Source organism: Erithacus rubecula (assembly GCF_903797595.1).
Source record: "Erithacus rubecula genome assembly, chromosome: 1".
Classification (NCBI taxonomy): Eukaryota; Metazoa; Chordata; class Aves; order Passeriformes; family Muscicapidae; genus Erithacus; species Erithacus rubecula.
In genome coordinates, this window is record NC_136658.1 from 1,003,536 (window position 1) to 1,025,236 (window position 21,701).

Below are 21,701 nucleotides of genomic sequence, written 5' to 3' on the forward strand. Positions count from 1 at the left end.
AGCTCCGTGGTGACAAAGGCAAGTGCTGCAATGCAACAGGCAATCCTTTGAGGATGGCATCCCAATAAAGAAATTACCACTGCTCGTGTCAGCAAAGCAGCTGAGCAGACTCAGAGATGACTAAAAGCAGCCACCCCTGGAAAACCACCAGCAAAGTGAGCTGCAGTGGGTTCTGCTGGGCTTCATCCAGAGCCCAGAGCCATCCCAGAGCTCTGCTGCAGACCTGGAATCCAGGGAACAAAATGGCAAAGGCAGAGCCCCTCAAATGGAACTGCCCAGCACTTCCCAGCAATGCCCTGAGTTTAGGTGCACCCCTTGGCTGTGGAATTAAGAGATTCCCCCCACAGGGAAAAGTTACTGAAGGATGTTTACACAAGAATTGGCTTTTGGGAGCAAGAGTCAGACACTAATTGAAATGACACCCTGGCCAGGGATGGGGCACCTCCACCCCTGGGCAATCAGCTGTGCCAGTGTTTCACCACCCACTCTGTAAAAACTTGTTCCTGCTTCCATGCCCAGCTCTGCCAGGCTTGGTGGGACCCCCCACACTTCCAGGAACCAGCCAGGAACCCACCCTGTCCCTGTGCTGCCCCAGCAGCAGCACAACTTCCCTGGAAAGCAAAACCACGTGGGCAAGATGCTCCTGGGCTGTTCTGCTCTGTTTGCTTTTCCAAGGGCTCAAATTCAAAGATGGTCAAGAAATTCTCACACAAAGAAATAATTCCTTGAGCTCCCAAATCCATATTAAAAGACTCAGCTATCCAAGAAAGTTCAACAGCTGGGATTTGAATGCTAAGATAAAGAAAAAGAACCCAGATCTCCAAGTTATGGCACTGCATTCTAAGGCTTGAAAATTTCTGTTGTGAATGTAAGTCAAGTCAAGAGCAAACTGGAAACTATGTGGAATGCCATCATTTTCTAAAAGCCATTAAAAGTCTCATTAAGTGACACCACACACAGAAAACCCAAGAAAATGATTTGTAGAATAAACTACTCCAGAATCAAATGTTTATACAGGGACCTATTCCAAAGTAATTGCATTTTAAATGCTCACAAGCTTCATACAAAATACTTTCCAGCAGGGAGAAAAGCCCCTAGAACCTGTCTGTCCATACAGGCATGACAATTCACCTGGGTAAAATGTCATCAGGAGCTGCAATGAGTGATCCACCAAATGGGCAGGAAAAGTGGAGTCATGGAATTGTTAGGAGTGGAAAAGACCCCAAGAACCATGGAGCCCCCCAGCACTGCCAAGGCCACCACCAACCCATGTCCCCAAGTGCCACATCCTGTGGCTTTCCAATCTGTCCCCATGGGACTCTGGGGACCTTGTTTAAAATAACCACAAAAATCCCCTTGTCCATTAAAGAGCGAGCCAGTATTGCCTATAAATCCAAATATAAAGAAGAGAATGGAAAAGGGGGGGAAAAGGAGACATGCTCAAAACTTCTCACCAGTCTTCAGGATGTATTTCCAAACTCAGAATGGGAAAACCTGCTCGTTATCAAATTCAGGGAGCTGGTATCTAACAGCAGAGAAAGCAGAAGCTCAAGCACTGGGCTTTAATTTGTGGTAGATAAAGAGCCTGATGCCATAAAAGAGGCAAATCTTTTTTATTAAGTTCTACAGAAAATTAGAAGGAAAAACCCTGTGGACCACGAGATGTTATGGTCTATTTTAACTTCTGCTGCAGTCTGCAATCTTTATCCATTTTATCAAGAAATTAGACATGCCTAGCAGGCACCATGGCATCTATTCTTTTTTTTTTTTTTTTTTTTTTCCTGCCAGTTTAGTACTTTTCCTCTCATAAAATACTCTAAGCTTGTCTCCAATAATCCTCCCAAATCTCTAACCCTTGCTGAGACAAGGAAGGCAAAAATGACCAGCCTACAAATACACTTCAGCTTTAATCTTCCTATTGAGAAAGTTATCGTGCCAAGGCCACGCTAAACCCCACTTTTCTGCTCTGACTTTTCATTTTTCCACTCTCCAGCTTTCCACGTGACTCTTTCAGCCAAGGAGAGACAGGGGAAAGCACAAGCAAACACAAGCCAGAGGAGGGGACTGTGGGTTTTTTCAGCTTTTATAAATCCTATGACGATAATCTCCTGGATGGTTTGCTGGGGAGCGTCAGCAGACCCACGTTTTTTCCTCCCAGAAAGCAGAGTCACTCGAAATTCCTGTGCAGTGCTCAGGGTTTTTAGCACATCCATAGTAAACAAAACCCAGAGGAGCTCTGGAAAAATTATCCAAGTCCCACTCACACTCTAAAAAATCTGTGTGTCTCCGTCATCATCAACAGAGGCTCATTCTCAGTGTGGTGCTTTAACAATAAAGAGCTTCCACGAATTTCAGATCTGCAAATGCTGCATCTTTGCTGCCTGGCATCTGAATTACAGGTCTGAGATTCCTGCTTCAGACACCCATGGCATACCTGCCCCTCAGCAAAAGAAAATCCTGGAAATTCCCAACTGTTGCTTCCCATTCAAGCTAAAAAATAAACATAAGATCCCACCTGGAGGTAATCCACCTAACAAAGCACTGATAAATCAGAAATACACGAAATACACATCACAGGCATGCTTTGACATTGACTCCATTCTCTCTCTCTGCCCAGGTAGGAAGTGCAATCACATCCTTATCTTCACCAAAAATCAGGTTTATAGAAATTTTACTGGGAAGAAGTTTCCCCTGGAGGGTGGGCAGGGCTGGCACAGGTGCCCAGAGCAGCTGTGGCTGCCCCTGGATCCCTGGAAATGCCCAAGGCCAGGCTGGACACCGGGCTGGGGCAATTTGGGATAGTGGGAGGGGTCCCTGCCATGGCAGGGGTGGCACTGGGTGGGCTTCAAGGTCCCTTCCAGCCCAAATCCTTCTGGGATTCCATGAATTGGCATAAATGAATGCAGCCCTGCCACTGCAATTCTTCCCTGGTATTCAGGGATATCAATGTTTTTGACACAAAAATAGGAACAAAGTGACTCAGTTGAGTGGAAGGAACAAGAAGGTGACACAACTTAAACAGCTCTGGAGAACTGTGTCTGTCCAACTGCTATTTGAGTCACATGGAAATGATTCCTGAAAATTTATTCCCAGTTTTAAACAGTGACAGATGAAGAATCAGTATTTTTTTCTCATTCAGAGACTTAAGAGACCATCAACAGGTAAAAAACCAGACTGGTAGATTTTATTTCCTGTCACTGAAACACGAATCTTCATCTGTTCACTGAAGGGATGCTCAGCACGAGAGCCCAGCAGCATCCAAAGGGACCAAGGGACTGGAATCTGGAAACAGCAAAAAGAAAATACTACAGAGCACAACAGGAGCCGGATTTGGGATGGGATATTGCTATGGAGTGAACACCAGAGCTGATGGATTTTAAGAGCAGAACCAAGCCCAGCTGATGAGGAAGATCAGGGCACAGGCACGAGGGAGGTACCTGGGGACAGAAGCAGGGAGAGGAGTGGCCCAGCACACGGAGGGACTCGAGGAATTGCAGAGGAAACAGAAAGTACAGGGAGCACTTGTGCTGCGGAAAGGGAAACCGGGGCCTCCGAGATACCATCGGGGCCAGGGGCAGGGCTGGAACACAAACGGGAGCAGAGCTGCACTCGGGAGCACAGAGCTCACAGGAAGGTATCAAAGTTGTGTTTCCCTTCTGACAGCCCCGCAAGGGCTTTGCAGAGAGCTGGGAACGCTCCTGGCTGGAAGCACGCGGGGTCCTGCCCACCTGAGAGCGACTCTGGCAGCTGCAGAACATCTGGATTCCCAGATTGCCCACCCCACAGCTCTCACAGCACGGCTGCACGTCCCACTTCTCCCAGGGGAGAGCAGTGCCAATCCCACACCTTCCCAAAGGCAGGCACTGCCCTGGATTGCACACACACCTCTGCCCAAGCACAATTCCATTAGCCCCAGTCAGGCATCACTTTCATTGTGCTTTCAGGGCAGGTGCTGAAGGCCTTTGACAGAGCATTCCCACTCTCCAGAGCAATGTTTGCAGGAGCAGCATCACCTCCCTGCCCCGTTCCTCCCCGTTATCCCTGCGCTGGGTTACAGATCACGGGCACCAGGAAAACTCAGCTGCAGATTGTAAAACCCCCTGGGCAGTGCCCCCACTGCAATGCAGGCTCACCATGGAGTTTGACAGAAGCATCTCCACGAATGTTCTCCCTCAATTACTGCATCCCGGTTATTCCACGTAAATTTTTTTTTGCAATTTCTCACTCCAAGGAATATTTTCTGAACCAACTCCAAACACATTTTGCTCCCAGTCCCTTTGTTCCTGAGGATATGTATCTACCTGTCCAAAAGAGTGTGTCTTTGCTGACAGCCAGGAATTTTAATCAGCTGAAGAATATACCCCAAACCCTCCAGAATTGGACAATTAATATCCACAGCACTCATCCCACACTCCCTAAAATAAAGCATGGGATTTGGGAGAGAAAAGATTCCTTCTAAAAAACATCAACATCTGCTTTGGTAAATAAAAAGTTGGGATGCATAACAGGGTAAGTTGGTATTTGAAACTTACAGAACAAGTTAACCACATTTAACATAAATGTAATACAAAATGCACAATGCTGGTTGATATCAGTCCTTTTAATAACAATGTATATGTAACAAGAATAAATACACAGAACATAGTTGCTGTTTGGGTTTCTTTTTGAAATTGACTCAACCACAAAGGTCAAGAGAATCCACAAAACAGTTAAAATTCAGAAACAGAAAGAACGGAAAAAAAAAAAAAAAAAGAAAAAAAGAAAAAAAGCATTTGGCCTCTTCTTACTAATTTCCTTTTTCTTTACATTGCTCAACATCGCTCCTCAATTTGAGTTCTAATCAACAACCACTTCACAGCTCACATTTTATGAAATAATGCAGTTGATGCAATCAAGTCCAGCAAAATGTTTCCCTAAAGATGTTTCCATCATTCACATTCCTTTAAAAAAAACACACACACAGACAAAAAAAAAAAAAAAAAAAAAAAGGCTCTGACTTCCTCCATCCCTATTTAACAGCAAAAATAAACACACCACTGCATCTTAAATCATATTTCGATTAAAACAGAAATAGAATCTTTCTGGGGTTTCTTTCTGCTTAGCACAACATGTCTTTGTCCAGGAGAGGGGGGAAAAAAATACCCTCAACCTGCTCATTTTTCTGCACTTGACAATAACGAGCACCAAATAAATACAATTCAGCCAATGGAAATATACACCATAACCTGAAAGCTCATCACGATGTGCAGTGGGGGGAAGAATGCCCCCAAAACCCAGCCCGGCAGCAAACCTTCTTCCTGCTAATGAATATTTATTTCATTTCCATACTTGCAGGCTCCTGTGCTTTCTATAAAGGACTGAAACCAAGCTCCTTTTTGGCATTATTCACCCACAATATAGCGATGGACTTGGCTGCCCTGAGCACCACAATGCCAAAGGCAGAGCGTGCGGGCAACCATCACCGCAAAGCAACACTAAAACATTTTTTAAAAAGAGAGAGGTGGAAGGGAAACAATCCACATTTTCACAAAAACGACCGGAATACGCGTTTTATCCGGGCAGAAAATCTCAACACCGCCTTGCATTTCCCACCCTGGACGTCCCCGCTTTCATTCCTGTGGATGCTGCGCGCCGGCATCCCCCGGCTCGGCAGCCCCTTTAACCATTTTAGAACCATTTTAGAACCATTTTAGAACCGTTTTAAAGGCATTTAAAAAGCGTTTCCCCCGGCAGGGCTGCGGGCTCTGCACGGAGTTGCCGGCGGGCTCGTCAGTTTCCCCGGCACCTCCACGTGCCCCTCGGGATATTTGGGGGGCTGGCCCGGCCCTGGGGCACCCCCGGCCCGGCATCCCGACCCCTGCGGCGAGCCTGGAACGGGGGACAGCCCCGGGAAGGGGCACAGAGCTGGGGGGACACCGGGTGTGGGCACAACGGGCTGTACCGGGGGGACGGGGTGCGTGTCTGGGGGGACACACGGCAGGCTGGGGGACAGAGCTCCGAGGGGACGCGGGGACAGCCCCGGGAGCCGGGCTCCGAGGGGACAGCGGGCTCCGAGGGACAGCCGGCTCCGAGGGGCCACCCTGGGGCTCTGCGGGGTCCCCCCGCCCCGGCGCTCCGCTCTCCCCGCCGCGCTGACGGGATGCTCCCCGCCGCCCCCTCCCTCCCTGTGCGCTCCGCGGCTCGGGGCAGCCCCCGGCCGCCCCCCTCCATCACCGCCGTGCCCCCGCGCCGCCACCCCCTTCCCGCCGCTGTCACCCGCGGGTGCCCCCCGTTCCCGTCCCCTCCTCTTACCTGCGGCTGCTCGGGCGGCGGCGGCCCTTGTGCCGGTACGGCAGTTCTCCCTCTCCCTCGCCCTCTCCTCCTCCTCTTCCCGCTGCTCCCGCAGCCGCCAGCCGGGAATGGGGGGGGGGTAGGGGGGGGCAGTACCACCAGTGGGACCGTTAGTGCCGCCGCCGCTTGCGGGACTACAGCTCCCGGCATGACCCGCGCGCCGCCGCCGCGGCCGCCGCTGGCCGCCCCGCGCGAGGAGTCAAGGGTAGTGTAGTCTGCGGGGCAGGCGGGGGAAGGACATAAGGCGACAGGGCCCGGACAGGCGCGGGGCGGGCTGGGAGATGTAGTAGAGCAGGGGTAGAGCCGCCGGGCATGGCGGGAGCTGTAGTTCAGCGAGGCATGACGGGAGCTGTAGTCCGCGAAGGCTGCCGGGAGAGGGAAGGCCGCCGCTGGAATCCCGCCGGGATGTGCCCGGTGTGGCTCCACGGCGCTCCGGGACCCGGGCCCGGCTCCGGGACACCCTTCCCGGGTGCCCTGGCGGCGCGGGGCCCGGCCTCGCCCCTCGCCCTGGAATTCCACACTCCCCCCGCCCAGGGCCTTCCCAGCACCGGCTGCTGTTCCCTGTCGCACAAGCAAATATCTAGTTACTGCATTTCGCTACTATTAGCTTTTGTACTATAAAAGTACAAATATGTACTTACATATATGTACCTTTACAATATATTTTGTGTATGTATATATAGTGTGTATATATATATTGCATGATGTGCTATATCAAAATACAGTTTTTGTATAGTGCAGTCCATAATCTCTTTTGGTATAATTTGTCAGGATTTTATGGTTCATACCCTAATCCCTGTGCAGATTGTATATCTCACTGTGATATATACATTACAGTTTAGGCTTTCGCAAAATATTAAAATAGAAGGTATATACTTTGTGTTATAACATTAACTTCTGCAGAAACAACTGTAGCTGTGAAATAATAACTGATGCCTTTATTTTTGTAACTGGCTGGCATTAGTAAAATAGCTAATGTAAAAATAGCTAGAACATCTGTATAATAAGATAACATTGAAAAGAACCAATCAAATAACACCGAAAGCCCAAGAAAAAATTCACCAGCAACCCTTCAGCTGTCAGTCAGTGTTAAACCACATACCAAGAGCTGTGTAAAAAAATAAAACACAGCACTCTCAAAATCACATCTGCATTGTAACACGTACCCAGGAGGATGAAGTCAGAGGTCAGACTAAGATAAAAAAGTTTCAAAACATGGAAACTAAAAGAATGTTTCAAATGCAATTGCCAATGCAAAGAGAAAGTGTATCAGAGGAGTTGCTACAATAACAATGTGCTTTAGCAGTTTGTCAAGTACCCCAGCACTAAATCCCGTCCCTTTTATCCCTTACCAAAACTCATTTTAAAGAGTGAACTTTCAGGCTCAGCTCTGAACCCCCAGAGCTTCTGACTCCACAGAAGTGAAACCTGTGAAAGAAAATCTGGGGAGACACCCTGTGGAAGACAGGGATTTCCTGAGACGTGGCAAGAGTTCTGAAATTCCTTTGTTTCCTACCCAAAACCCAAGGCTGTGGATGGGATGGGGGAGATCCTCACCAGAATTCACTGCAAGCAGAGCTGGAGGAAAAACAAACTGGAGCCACTGAAGTTCATAGATTTTATTAAGCAACACTCAATTGCTATGGAAAATGGGGGAAGAAAATCCATGGTATTCCCACATGGCATCCTCTCCTTTTCCTGCTGGAAAGAATTTACTGGCTCTTTGGGTCATCATTTCCACTCAGGGTGCCCCAAATTTATCATATTTAACATAAAACAACCCCACCCCAGTTTACAAAAAAAAATTAATGGAAAACCACAGTGGAAAAGTTTTACAATTAACTCCAAATTGACATGGGTCTGTGTGGGGAGGCAGCCCAATACCAGTGGATAAATAAATCCAAATTTCATCCCAAATCCCTTCCTAAGGGAGCTTTTTCCCCTTTTTCCTTGCAGGATAAAGTGTCTTCTGCTGTTTGCCACAGGAGGGAAAGGAGGGGAAAGGGCTTCTCATTGAAAAACTGGAATAGAATTTTTTAATATATTGAGCGTTGCCATGTGCTCAATAAACATCTTTTATTAACAGCCCAACCTCAGCTGTCACCTGACTTGTGTCTTGACTTCCTCAAATAATCCAACCTCGTGTCCCAGAGCCTGGGACAGTTCTAATTCCAGGCATCGATTTCAATCCAGAGGATTGCTCCCTCCACTTGGAAATTTATTTCAGACGAGCGCTTTGGTGCTGAAAACTTGGGTTGCTCCCGATTTATGCTTTTTGGCATGAAACACCCATCCCAGCAGCGGAGGAAAATCCTGCATGCCCCGAGCATCCCCTCCCTGTGCCAGCTGAGTGCGGGCAGCCCCGCGCTGGGGATGCTGTGCGGCCCAAACCGCTGGATGTGCTCGGTGCCGGAGAAAGGAGGATTTGCGGGGAAGGCGAGGATGGGAGCTGCTGACCAGCCCGGCAGCGCTTTCCGTGGCTGCTGCCGCCGGTGCCGCCGGTGCCGGACTACAGCTCCCGGCGCGCAGCGCGGGCAGAGCGGGAGCGGAGCGGAGCCGAGCGCGGCGCATCCCGCAGCGGGCACCGCCGCCTGCGCCCGGTGAGCGACGCGAGGGGCACCGGGAGCCGCACCGGGCACGGGGGAGCTGCACCGGGCAGGGGGAGCTGCACCGGGCACGGGGGAGCCGCACCGGGCACGGGGAACCGGCACCGGGCACCGGGGAGCGGCACCGGGCACGGGGAACCGGCACCGGCACTGCCGGGGTCCGGGACTCGGAGCTGCGGGGGGCTGAAGCGGTGCCCCCAGGTGCGGGTACCGAGGGATTGCGGGCGCACTGGGATGTGAGTGCGGAGGGATGGGGGTGTCCAAGGGCTGTGGTTCCCCGGGGATTTGGTTGTAAACTCCACGGGGAGCTGGATGCTCAGGGATTCGGGCACTCGGTCGCGCAGGCACGGAGGTGCTGGGGGTGTTTGTGCCTTGCCGTGCCCCCGGAGCTGCTGGGAGGTCCTGGAGGCCATCCCAGGGTGCCCATCACCGGGAGCTGGGATTGCCAGCTTGGATGGATGGATAGGGGGCCGCGGCCAGGGAATTGCTCCTGCTTGTCTCTGGGGTGCTGGCTCTGCTCGGGGAGCTGGGGACCGATGACTTCATGGCCTTATTAAGGGCTAATTTCCATCCAGGCAGGGAAAATAAACAAGTGTAGGTGTCGTTTAGCATGGAAAGTTACTGGGGCTGTGGGGAGGCACTGCCTGCTTTCATACATGGATTTCTCCATGTACCTCCACGGGACGATAATCCCTAAATCCCAACGAGATTAAAGGCAGAGGGGAAGGTGGCCGGAGCGCCTCCTTCGCGATGTTTCCCAGATGACGAAACCCCGCGTCTGGCTAACCCCGATTAACCCGGGCGCTGAGCTCATCCCCCCAGAATACCAGGAGCAGCGAGGGTGAATCCCCATCCCGCTTCGCCCCCGGAGGCTGTGGGGAGGTGGGAGCCATGGGCAGAGCTGGAGGCGAGGCAGGAGCTGCTATTTTAACCCCGCTCTTCTTCCCATCCCAGCAGATCCGGCGAAGCCTGGGGCAGCCATGGCGCTGGTGAAGAGCGGTTGGCTCTGGCGGCAGAGTAAGTGCTACCCTTGAGCTTTCCAGGATGGGACCCCCCAAAAACCCAGGGAGGTTTGCTGGGTAGAGGTGGTGGGGTGCGGGGGACACAGGGAGCCCCGAACCGGGCGGGTAATCCACGGCAGCAGGGAGATTGTGGCGGATTTACATAAGCGCGGAGAGGGGCTGCCTGCCATGGAACACTCGCGGCTCGTGTCCGGGGCTGGACCCGCTCCCGTGCGCTCGGCACGGCAGCACCCAGCGGCCTGATGGCTCTTTTGGCAGCCCGTTCCCATGGAAAGCCACCTGGCCACGCTGCCCCCGGTGCTCGTGCCAGGCACAGGTGTCCTGTGGGATGCAGCGGCTCGCAGGAGCTGGGGGATCCAAGTTAGGGGGATGAGCGGGTTGTGAGCGCGCTGGGAGTGCCACTGAGCTGGCTGGGGTGCTCCAGTGCTCCCTGTCCCTGCAGGCTCCATCCTGCGCCGCTGGAAGAGGAACTGGTTTGTCCTCTACCTGGACGGCAGCCTGGTTTATTACCACGATGAGACGCAGCGGGACATGGACGGGCGGATCCACATCAAGTACAGCTGCCGGGACGTGCGGATCGGCCGCGAGTGCAAAGGTGAGCCCAGCCCCTGCTGCCGAGCCCCGCATCCCCAGCCCACCCCACCTGTGGCTCTACCCCTAACCCTGCCCTCCTAAAGGATGCTCCAGCTGTGCACATCTAGCACACCCCAAAATAACCCCTCGTTCACCCCTCCTCGCTGCCAGCCAGGAGACCCTGCATGGTCCCTGCCATTGCTTCTGCTGGGGAAGGAAGGCAGGAGGAACTCTCCTCCTGGCTGTGCTTGTAACAAACAGGATCCCACGGCCCTGAGTCATCGCTCACGTCTCGCACAAACAAGGGGAACAAAGCAGCAGCTCGGCTGGGCCCCGCAGCCCACGGCCTGCGCACAAAGCGCCTTTCTGGGCTGGCAGCGGCACCGGCAGCACAATCCCACAGCTTTGTGCTCACCGGAGGGTCCTGCCAAGCTTGCACAACAGGGAAAGACACATGAGCCCGTGGATTTAAGATTTTGCTCTTGCTTGAGCTCATGTTCTCACTCCAGCAACGAGCATCTCCCGTTCTCACAAAATTTGGCAAGTTCAAAGCAAAGGCAGCCCGGCCTCGTGGCCCCGAGCAGATTTGTGGCAGTCTGCTGCCTTTCCATGTTCTTTCTGCCCCGGGGGTGGAGGTTTCTGCCCATCAGCTCATTCCTCGTGTTGGCTTTTAACCTGTGAGAGCCTGACTGCATCCTCCACGCGGAGATGGCAGCAGAACGAAACGCAGCAGCTCCTGTGCCAGGGGGAGCTCGGAGCCTGGGGAGGGTCTCCGGGGCTCTGTGGACCCCAGGCACCCTTCCTTTCCTCCCCCAGACGTGCAGCCCCCCGAGGGGAGGAGCCGGGACTGCCTGCTGACCGTGGTGCTGCGGGACGGCTCCAAGACCACGCTGTGCGCCGAGAGCGAGGACGACGCGGTGTAAGCGACTCTCCATCCCCCACCCCAGCCCTGCACAGAGCCCTGCCCACTCCCACCGCATCCCACCCTTGGCCTGCCCTTGTTTTAGCCAGGGCTACTCCCAGGAACTGCATTCCCAATCCCAGCTGTTAGCATTCATTTAATAGGGAATGAAATAGTGCTGGCTCCGTGGGGAGGAAGGGGACAATTCCCAGCCCTCCAGCACCCACCAAAAATGAGTGCCTCTCTTTTGTTTGCAGTGCTTGGAAGATGGCTGTGCTGGAGGCTAAATCCACCCCGGTGAGGCTTTGTCCCCCTGAGCAGGGACACCATCCTGGCACAGGATTTGGGCACGGAGAGGTTACCCCAACCCTGCTCCTTCCCAGGGCACTGAGTCTGGGGGGCTCCCTGACAGCCACTGTGCAGCCTCAGGGCACAGGGAGTAAAGGGCCTGGAGTCACAGGGAAGGAGGAGGGGAGGGACTGGATGCCACCACTGATGGCAGGTGACAGCCATGGGGACTCTGTGCACTGGTGGAGGGTGACAGGGGTAGAGTTAAGGGACAGGGACACAGGGTTATGGGGACAGAGGTAAGGAGACAAGGACACACAGTTAAGATGACATGAACACTTAGAGGCAATAGGAGCAGAGCTGAGGTGACAGGGACACTGTTAAGGGGAATGGGGGCAGAGCTGAGGTGACAGGAACGCAGCTAAGATGACAGAGACATGGGTAAGGTGGCAGGGATGATGTTAAAGTTGTAAGGACACAGTTAAGGGGAACAGGGACACAGTTAAGGTGACAGGAACAGGTGAAGGAAATGGGAGCAGAGTTAAGTGGGCAGGGACACGTTGAAGGTGACGAGGACACGGATAAGATGCCAAGGAAGGGGCAGAGGCAGGGTGACAGCTCTTGGGACCATCCAGATTCCCACCCCAGGGACCCAGGGCAGCACAGCCTGACCCCCAAATCCCCCCACCCACTGCTGCAGGTGCACGTGTACGACCCCTATGACGATGACTACTACCAGACGGTGCCCCTGGACTCCCACCAGGCTGCCTACATCAGCTCCGGCCACTATGGCCACCAGTACGGAGGTGGGTGCCCGGGGGGTGCCCTGGGGTGCCCGGGGGTGCCCCAGGCCTCTCCCCAGCACCCAGCCCCTTTCCCTTGCAGCTCCGGGGGTGACCCACGTCATCGTGCGCGAGGATCCCTACCGCGTCTCCGGGGACCAGATGGCGCTGGGGCTGCTGGCGGGGGCGGCCACCGGCGCCGCCCTGGGCTCCTTCATGTGGATGCCCTGCTGGTTTTAGTGGCCACTGCCCCCCTCTGCCCCCCAGCCCTGGCTGGGAACCTGCCCTGAGCCCCCCTCGGCCCCCCCAGAACACCCAGGGGACACGGCCCCGCGCACGCCCTGCTCCCAGCCCCAGCTTCTGCATTAGATAACCCGAGTGCTCCAGAGCCCCCAGACCCGGTGCAGAGCCCCCAGACCCGGTGCAGAGCCCCCAGACCCACTGCAGAGCCCCCAGACCCACTGCAGAGCCCCCAGACCCGCTCCAGAGCCCCCAGACCCGCTCCAGAGCCCCCAGACCCACTGCAGAGCCTCCAGACCCGGTGCAGAGCCCCCAGACCCACTCCAGAGCCCCCAGACCCGGTGCAGAGCCCCCAGACCCGCTCCAGAGCCCCCAGACCCACTGCAGAGCCCACTGCATCTGATTCCCACCAAAGGGCAAAGGGCCTGAGCAGTCGCCAGGGCTCTTGGCAGAGCTTCCCCTGCCCAAATCTCCACAGGGAGCTGGCTGCAGAAATACCAGGTTTGGGAGCAAGGGGGACTTATTCAGTTGAGGGGGAAGTGGTTGGATCTTTTTGGGCTGGGTGAACCCCACAGTGCAGGGTTTTTTTTGCACCAGAGCAGGAGCTGAGATGGGGGCAACCACAGGGATGCTGAAGAGGTGGGTGAAAGATTAAGGAGGATGAAAACCTTTGCAGGATTTCCACCCCTTTCCAACTCACACTGGTCCCCCAGGCCTGGCCAAGTTGGAGAAATGGTGCAAAACCCTCAGGAATTGGAGTTAAGCCCTTGGGAACTAGGCTGAGAAGTGTCCAGGGAATATCCCAACCTCTCCAATCAAGTGGGAAGGACATATAGCATCCTCAGTTTCATCCTGATTTTTGGGAGGGGGAGAAGGGCAGCTCTCCATGGGGACCAGGGAGCCTTTCTGGCAGCCAAGCCAGGATCTTCACAGCAGGGATTTGGGATTGAGGGGGGACACATGATCAGGCCAGGGGACAAGCAGCAGCTCAGAGTTTTGGTTGGGCAATGGAAGAGGTGAGGAACAGCTGCCAAGTGTCACCCCTAGAGCCAGGATGGTATCCTGGAATCACGACTGACATCGAATTTAGGAATTACAAACCCCACAGCTGGCTAGAAAACCACCAGTGACACCAGCACCCCAGCCTGCTCCTGCCTGTAGAGCCCCGGGTCAGTTCATCCCTGTGCTCATCAGGGGATTGGGATTTCCCAACACTCCATCCTCATCCTCTCCTGCATTCCCTGCCTCCCTCCTGCTGCACACCAGCCCCTGAAAAGAGAAAAAACAAATACAAAGAAACCTCTTTGAAGTCTAATAAAGGCAGCGAGAAAGCAGCCCTGGCCTGCGGGTGAGTGAGGATGAGGAGGGAATGCTCAGTCCCAGCCAGCTCTGGGGTGGGGAGGGTCGTGTCCTCCCAGAGAGCTGCCTGGGATGTCACCAGCTCCAGCCTCTGGCTGTGGCACAGAGAGACACAGAAGGGACAAAGCTGCCCCAAAACTGCTGCTGCTGTGCAAGAGCAGCACCGTGGTGTGCTGGCAGAGCAGCTCCTCCTGCAGCCCGGGATGGTGGGGAGGGGTCTGCGTGGGAAGGGCCCAGCCCAGGGTCAGGCACTGCCAGCCCTGCTTCAGGCTCGAGGTGCCTGGACAGCCCCTGCTCCTGCTCAGTCACCAAGCAGGAGCCACCCCTGCCTCCAGCTCCAGCCCCTGTTAACTCCAGCACAAACCCCGCTCCCAAGGGCTGGAGAAGAGAAGGATCCAGCCCCACACACCCCCTGCATCCCCATCCCCTGTGCCTGTGCCCCTGCAGCACTCACTGACCAGCACCTCCCCATGGCACCACCACTCCTGGGCCCTGATCCAGCAGCCAGGGCTGCTCCTGCTGCAGGGCTGGCCAGGGGAGTGACACAGCTCCTGTCACACGGGCCACTGGCCCCATTTCCAGCTGTGACACGGCCCAGCTGTGAGTGCTGGCATCCTAAAATCCACATGTGCTGGGCTGATCCCACAGCCTGGGCAGCAGGAAGGAGGATTCTGAGCCCCTGAGCTCAGGTGAGACCCCACCTGCAGAGCAGGAGCACCTGGAGCTCATGGAGAGGGTCCAGAGGAGGCACAGAGCTGCTCCAGGGCTGGGAGAGCTGGGGGAGCTCACCTGGAGAGGAGAAGGATCCAGGGACACCTCAGAGCCCTGCCAGGGCTAAAGGGGCTCCAGGAGAGCTGGAGAGGGACTGGGGACAGGGATGGAGGGACAGGACACAGGGAATGGCTTCCCAGAGGGTAAGGTTGGATGGGATATTGGGAAGCTTCTCTGGGCAACCTGTGCCAAGGCCTCACCACCCTCACAGGGAAGAATTTTACTCTGGTATCTAATTTACCAATCCAATATCTATTTTATGATTCATTGGCCAAGGTGCATAATCCCAGGTGAGATCCACTGGGAGATGGAAACTTGTTACCAGTGGCAACACAACCTAGAAACTGTCCATCCTTCCCATGCCATGTCCAGCTGCTGATCTGCAAAAGCTCCTTTTGCCCAGCTCAGACCCCATGCTCCTCATCCCTGCAGTACCTGAACATCCTGAAACTGTTCCTGCTCCTCTCCTGCTGTGCTGGTCTCCCAGAGATCCAGGGACAGGGAGCAGTCCAAGGGCAGAGCTGGACCAGCACGTGCCTCCAGCAGCAATTCCCAGGAACTCTTCACACTGCTGGTGGGAACAGCTGGTGGCAGGCAGGCCCTGCACTAGGGAGCTAAATAAAGGAGCAATTAAATATGATAGAAATCATTTTGGAAGCACAAACATTAGAACCACAGCCCTCAAAAGTACCTGGCTTGATCTGCTCCAGTCAGGAGGAGCTTCCAAGGAGCTCGTGGTGCTGGGCAGGACCAGAGAGTGGAGTGCTGAGGGACAGAGAGCAGGGCTGCTCTGCTCCTTCCCAGCTCCAATCCAGACTGGCAGCACTCCTCTCTCCCAGCAGGGAGAGCTGCTGAAGCTCCAAACACGGAGCAAAGCTCAGAACAGCTCCAAAACCCCTCGGAAAAACTCTGCAGTAAGGAGCAGGCACAGGCTATTAATGCCCATCATGCACACAAACCTCCTGGAATATGAATCCCACAATATCCCACGGCACAGAATCAGCTGGGGCCACATGACCCTCGCTGTATCCAAACCCACTCCTCTGGAAATGCCAGGATCAAACACCCAATTTCCATCCAGCCCCCCTTCCCAAGCTGGGATCAACACAGGAAAGGTCAGTGCCAAGCCACCAGTGCTGGCAGCATCTATAAATCCCATTTTCTCCCTTCCCTGCCCTGTATCCGAGGACCCACTGGCTGTGGGAGAGACACTTCAGCGCTTTAATTAGCAATAACTTTAATCAAGCCTTTAATAACATCCTCGTTCCAGACGTGCTCTCTGGGAGGCCAACAGTGAGCATTCCAAATGGCTCTAATTTATAGCCAAACCCTCGGAAACAGGTGGCAAGCCTGGAAAATTCGATTTGGAAGCAGCACCCCTCCCTCCCAGCGCAGCGGGGCAGAGCTGTGGGGCAGCAGGAGCATCATCACCCAGCTGCTTCCAGCCCTTCCTACCCCTTATCCTCCCGGGAAGGGCAGAGCTGCAATTCCACAGGCATTTCATTGCCAACAGCACCGACCTGGCTCCATTCTGCTCCTACAAGAGGATCCTAAATATTTTATAAAAAGCCACGTTTGGCTTTACCACGCGCTCGGACCAGGGTGGGGAATGGGAACAACGGTTAAAGAGGGGGGGAAATAAAATGGGTATTTTTGCCAATAAGGAAAAATCCCTTAAACTGATGAAAAAAGCATTACAGTGGTGAAACCCCGAGGGCATGAAGCCTGGAAAGCAGCGGGAGAGCAGCAGAGGAGGAGGCAGATGGGAGGGCGAGGCTGCCCCGCGGTCCGGGCGTTTGCAGCTGACTGCGGGAGCGCCGGCAGCCTGTGCCGCAGCCTGCCCACCCCATCCATCTTCTTCAGAGCCGGGACATGCCCAGCATGGAAAAAGGTGCTGCTGCAGCAGGTAGGGAGAGCCCTTGCACCTCGGTTGGCTGAGGATTCGGGCGCTGGAAGCAGAACTGCAGCGAGGAGACGGCTCGGCTGCTGCAGCAGCTCTGCAGATGCTGCCAGGTGGATGCCGTGGCTCCTCCAGCCTGGAAAAATCAGGGCTGGTGCCACCAGCGAGCCAAGAAGCCATCAGCACTGTCCAACCTGAGGCAGACACTCCCTCCTGCATTTTGGAGCCGGGCTGGGAGAGGGAGCTCGCCCCACTGCAGCCAGGAGCACCCTCCGGAGCTGGTGGGTGCTCCCCGCCCATTCCCTGCTCCCCGGCAGTTTAATCCAGAGCCCTTCACCAGAGGGAAGCTGAGAACTGGGATACCAGGGGGAGGTGAGAGTCCCAAGGCTACCCATGGCAGCAGCCAGGAGGAATGGAGGTGAGCATGGCGTTTCCAGGGGCTCTCACCCAGGGCAGGACCTGGCAGTGCCAGCTACAAGGAAAGAACTTTTGTCACTTCCCACAGTGACCAAAACCATCTCCAGGAACTCATCACCTCCCCATGAGTGTTCCCATATCCCTAATCCCAGCACATCTCCACCACTGTGTTCCAGTTTCACGACCAGTTTATTCATGGTCCTTTTAACAGTGAAGTGCTTGACCAAGAGCCCAAATCCAGGTAATTCCCTTTCTCTACTGGCCGGGTCAGATTGGAGGAACCCGGGCTAGTGGAAAGTGTCCCTGCCCTTGGCAGTGGGTGGCACTGGATGGGCTTTAAGGTGCCTTCCAACCCAGCCCTGCTGTGATTCCACAATTCCCTCCTTCAGGAGAGCAAAGGGAAACTCACCCAGGATGAATCATCTGTTACTCACCTCCCTGCCCCGCAGACCCGGCTGCCATCTCCAGCAAGGAGGATCCTGCTCAGGGAAGCTGGGCTTGGTGCACCCGTGTCCCAGGGAAGCTGAGGCAGTGCTGAGGTGCCTTTGGGAAGGGAGAGGAGGAAGCAGCTGGATGCAAGGAGGGGAAAGGAGCAGAAAGGCACAGCTCTATCCCTGGCATCACTCCTCGGGCGCTGGAAACAATGGCAGAGACAGCAGGCACAGCCCTCCACCACCCTCCCTCTGAAACAGAGCCCCAAAACCTCCTGCCCTCACAGAAACCTCCAGCAGCAGCACTGCAGCCCCCCGTGAGGAGCTGCACTCCCCCCCCTGCTGCGCTGGATGTGCTGAGAGAAGAGACCCAGAGCTTTCCAATGAGACAGGTATTTATTTAGTTCAAGCACTAAGGATTTGTTCTCTTGTTGTTGTTGGTTCATATTATCAAACAGAGCTGAGGTACCAGTGACATTCCAACATGAAGAAAAGGAACCTTTTTTTCCCCTTACACAATTTCTTCAACTACTTTTATCAAGACAAAAACGTGAGGCATGGAATAGCTGCATGATGGACTGTACAACGAGCAAGCCAGAGCAGGGAGGAGAAAAGAAACAGAGCCGAGACCTTCACTCAAAAAACCACACAAAAATCAGCATTAGAAACATCTGTTCCCATGGTTCCACTGGCCACGTCCATGGAGTAAAAGAAAACTAAAATCTAAAACCTGATGGATGGATGGTGCAAAAGAAAAATAATAACAAAAAAAATGAACGCAAAGACCGCAGAGCTGCCGTGCTCACCTTGGAAGCGTTTTCCCTGGAGAACTGGGCCGAGGACAGGACAGCCCTGTGGCCAGGTTAAGCACAGGCTATCAGCAGGGACATGCACTGAACGTACCTGGCAGTGCTGAGCAGCCCCAGGGCATCCTCTGCAAGTGCCATTCCTCTGTGCTCCTGCAGCCCCCGTGCTCAGCACGGAGCTCTGGGAATGCTGCTCCCCACACCTCTGCTTCCAGCCAGTTCTGGACAAACCTGCTCTCAGCTCTTCCAGGAAAAACTTCCAGGCTGCTGGTCCATCACAGCCCCTATGGGCTAAGCCAGCTCCTTAAATCCAGTGCTTAAAAGCTTGGGACTGTGGGAAGCAGAGGGGGCTGGTTCTATCAGAAGCAAGAAAAAACAGGGATGTGCTCATGGGGAACAGCCAAATGAGGACCAACAGAAGCTGCACGGAGAACCAAAGGAGAAAAAAGCAAACCAAAGCAAAGGAAGAAGCAGCAGGATGAAGCATTTCAGCACGGTTCAGAACAGTACAACAAAGGAAAAACAGCCAGGTTTCCTTCCCCCAGAGAGTTTCTTTTAAATAAAGAATGATCCTTTGTCACATATCATTGATGTTTATTTCAAGACATGCCACGTCAAAAAAATTCGCCTTTAATATTGCATTAGAAAAGCACTTTTACATCTCGTTCTGCCTTTAAGTTATTGTTGTGCAGAGCTGCTAGAAACCCAGGGCAGGGCACGAGCCTGGCATTCACCTCAGGAATGAAGAATTCCAACTCTTTTATGCCTGCTTCCTGGGGAAAGTGGTGGTGAGGACGATTCCCTTCCTCTCCCCCAGGTGGTTATTTTAGATGGTAGAGAGAGGGGCAGAAGAGAACCAAGGAGGAGCCTGAATATTCCCTTGCAATTGTCCATTTAATTCACAATCGCAACACAGACTCAAGAATTCCTTCCTGCACTGTAACTTGGCCAGAGTCGCCCAGCAAACAATGTATTTACAATTGTGTTTATTAACTTACACAGCAACTTCACAATGACTAGTAAAGATTAAAAGGGTGCACTTCTAGTGTGTTCCATTCCGTGTTTCTTGGGTAGCTACATCTCGCAACATCAGCAAAGCTCTACACAGATTCCTCAGCCAAAGGAAAACAACAAAATCAGCACTGAAAAGAGTAAAAAAATTAAAGCCGAGAAATAAATACCAAAGAAAAAAGGTTAATTGTGAGCCTAATGCCATAGAAAACTAAATTACTAATTATTTAACCAAACTATACAGAGCTCTAGAGAACCAAACTAAACCAACTTGGAAGACTGAACATAAAAAAAAAAAAAAAAAAAAAAAAAAAAAAGAGCTAAAAAATAAAGGCATAAATCTGCATAATCAGAAGTTGGTTTCCATCCTACTCAAGTCCCTCCCTTTCCACCTAAGATGTCTCAACTAAGATTCTGTAGGATCAAAGTAAACACCCCTTCCCCACCGAGCTACGCCCCCGCTCTGGAAAAGCGGGTGCATCATTCCCCCTCTGCTGGGGCAGCCAGCTGCTCTTCCCTCTTCCTCCCAAATTTCCAAGGTTTCAATCAGCTTTGGCAGCTTTTAGTGCCAGTCCTGATTTCAATATTTCCCCTAAAAAAACCAAGAAGCAAAATGCTTTCTCCTCCAAACAGCTGAACCCTTACGGTCCCATCTCTCAGGCAGTAATAATTCACTTCATTGGTGTTCTACTTAAAAAGGAAAAAAAAAAAAAAAGGTTCTGAAAACTCATTTTGCACTCATTATTTCCCTGTTTCCTGCAAGTGTTTTGCTAATGCACATCCACCCTTTCCTTCCCCCCCAAAATCCTCCAGAAGCCACTCATCCCAAAGAGCCCGTCCGTGTTTCTCAGTAATGATCCTTGGAAATGTGTTCCCCCCTGCCTGGGCGAGAATCCCCAGCTCCAGCAGCCAGGAGTGTCAAACCCCTGCTAGGGCCAGGCTGGGTCTGGACACCAGGCAGGCTCACTCTGCTCTAGGCAATTAAGAGCTTGGGGTTAATTTGTGTTTAATTATCAAGGATAAGCCTCTAACCCTCGGCATCTGCCGCCTCCCCCGTGACTCCGCCTGCTGTCTAAGCATTCCCAGTTTCTGAGAGAAATCCAATGGGTCAGATTTGCAAGCCTTCTTCTGCACATACATCTCGTCTAGGTCCAATTCCAAACTTACTCAGTTGCCATCATTTCAAAGTGCAATATCATAACATATTAAAAAAGGAACAAATATTAAGAAATTGTACCTATTTTTTTTTTTGTTTGGGTTTTTTTTTTTTTGCTTTCGTTTTTTTTTTAAAGTTATACCTAGAATATGGTGGAATATTTTGGCTTTTTTTTTTTTTTTCTTATAAATAATGAAGACACTGACATTTTGTTGGTGTGTGTGTGTGTGGGGTGTGCTTGTGAAGCTAAAGATCATCTCCACGAGACAGCCAGCGATGATGAACTGCGATACGTTATTACGGAAAGGGGAAGGTTCAAGCCAATATTCACACTGCAGTCAATGAAGAGGACAGGGAGGGAAAGCAGTGATGTTCTGGAGAAAGGTGGAAGCCACATGGTATTAGCAGGAACAGCCTCCTTCACTGACAGGCTGCTCTTGAGGCTTTTCCAGTTTTATGTCAATCACTGGAAGGAGGAAGTTAAGGCAAACAGATCTCCAGCTCTGCTTCCCTACCCAGAGCAAGATTTTGAATGGCATTTTCAGTGTTTCCCACTAAAATACTTGGAAAGACCAGCTCCAAACCAAAGGTTTCTCACCTGCCCTGGCACTGGCACATTCAATTTGCAGCAGAAGAGATGTCAGACCCCAATGTTTGTCTCTAACCAGCCTGCTGTTTCCAGCAACCCCACTGACCTCTTGCTGTGGGCATTAAAGATGCATGGATACACTGAAGGGTCTAACCACTGCTGCTGCAGGATCACAGAATATTCAGGTTGGAAGGCCTGCTGAGATCTTCAAGTGCACCTGCTCCCCCAGCACTGCCAAGGCCACCAGCATCTCAATCCCCAAGTGCCACATCCACAAGGCTTTAAATCCCTCTGGGAATGGGGGCTCCACCATTCTGGGCACACTGCTCACCCCCAGAGCTCTGGTTGTGCCATCCCAACCTCCTCACCAATCCTTGCTCAGCCAAACCTCCCTGCTCCCCCCAGCAGCCAGCAAAGCCCTGCCAGCAGCCTGAATTCCCCTTCCAGGGACAGCTGATGTCTCACAAGGTCACTGCAGAGCTGGCTGCTCAGAAGCTGCCTGAGATAAGTGACTCCCTC

The 21,701-nt window shown here is 53.1% G+C and overlaps 3 protein-coding genes across 7 annotated transcripts in view; 1 reads left to right on the forward strand and 2 right to left on the reverse strand.

The window, feature by feature from the left end:
* FAM168A (family with sequence similarity 168 member A) overlaps nucleotides 1–6,450 on the reverse strand; it is a 118,403-nt gene extending 111,953 nt beyond the window's left edge. Inside the window, exon 1 of one of the 4 annotated variants that reach the window (XM_079321587.1) lies at nucleotides 6,292–6,450. The gene's annotated coding sequence lies outside the window, so the exon portion shown is untranslated. The remainder of the gene's footprint in view (nucleotides 1–6,291) is intronic. The other 3 variants (XM_079321588.1, XM_079321590.1, XM_079321589.1) reach the window with 3 other exon arrangements.
* A 3,356-nt stretch (nucleotides 6,451–9,806) lies between these two features.
* PLEKHB1 (pleckstrin homology domain containing B1) lies at nucleotides 9,807–14,073 on the forward strand. Its single transcript, XM_079303190.1, has 7 exons — nucleotides 9,807–9,953; nucleotides 10,401–10,553; nucleotides 11,348–11,450; nucleotides 11,690–11,729; nucleotides 12,421–12,526; nucleotides 12,606–12,910; nucleotides 13,130–14,073. Exons 1-6 carry the CDS (start codon nucleotides 9,917–9,919, stop codon nucleotides 12,740–12,742), a joined length of 576 nt encoding a protein of 191 aa, XP_079159316.1. The 5' UTR covers nucleotides 9,807–9,916; the 3' UTR covers nucleotides 12,743–12,910; nucleotides 13,130–14,073.
* A 4,926-nt stretch (nucleotides 14,074–18,999) lies between these two features.
* Nucleotides 19,000–21,701, reverse strand: part of RAB6A (RAB6A, member RAS oncogene family) — a 39,701-nt gene continuing 36,999 nt past the window's right edge. For both annotated transcript variants that reach the window (XM_079321667.1, XM_079321666.1), the window contains exon 8: nucleotides 19,000–21,059. In XM_079321667.1, coding sequence (XP_079177793.1) covers nucleotides 20,995–21,059 — 65 coding nt within the window. In that variant the 3' untranslated portion in view covers nucleotides 19,000–20,994. The remainder of the gene's footprint in view (nucleotides 21,060–21,701) is intronic.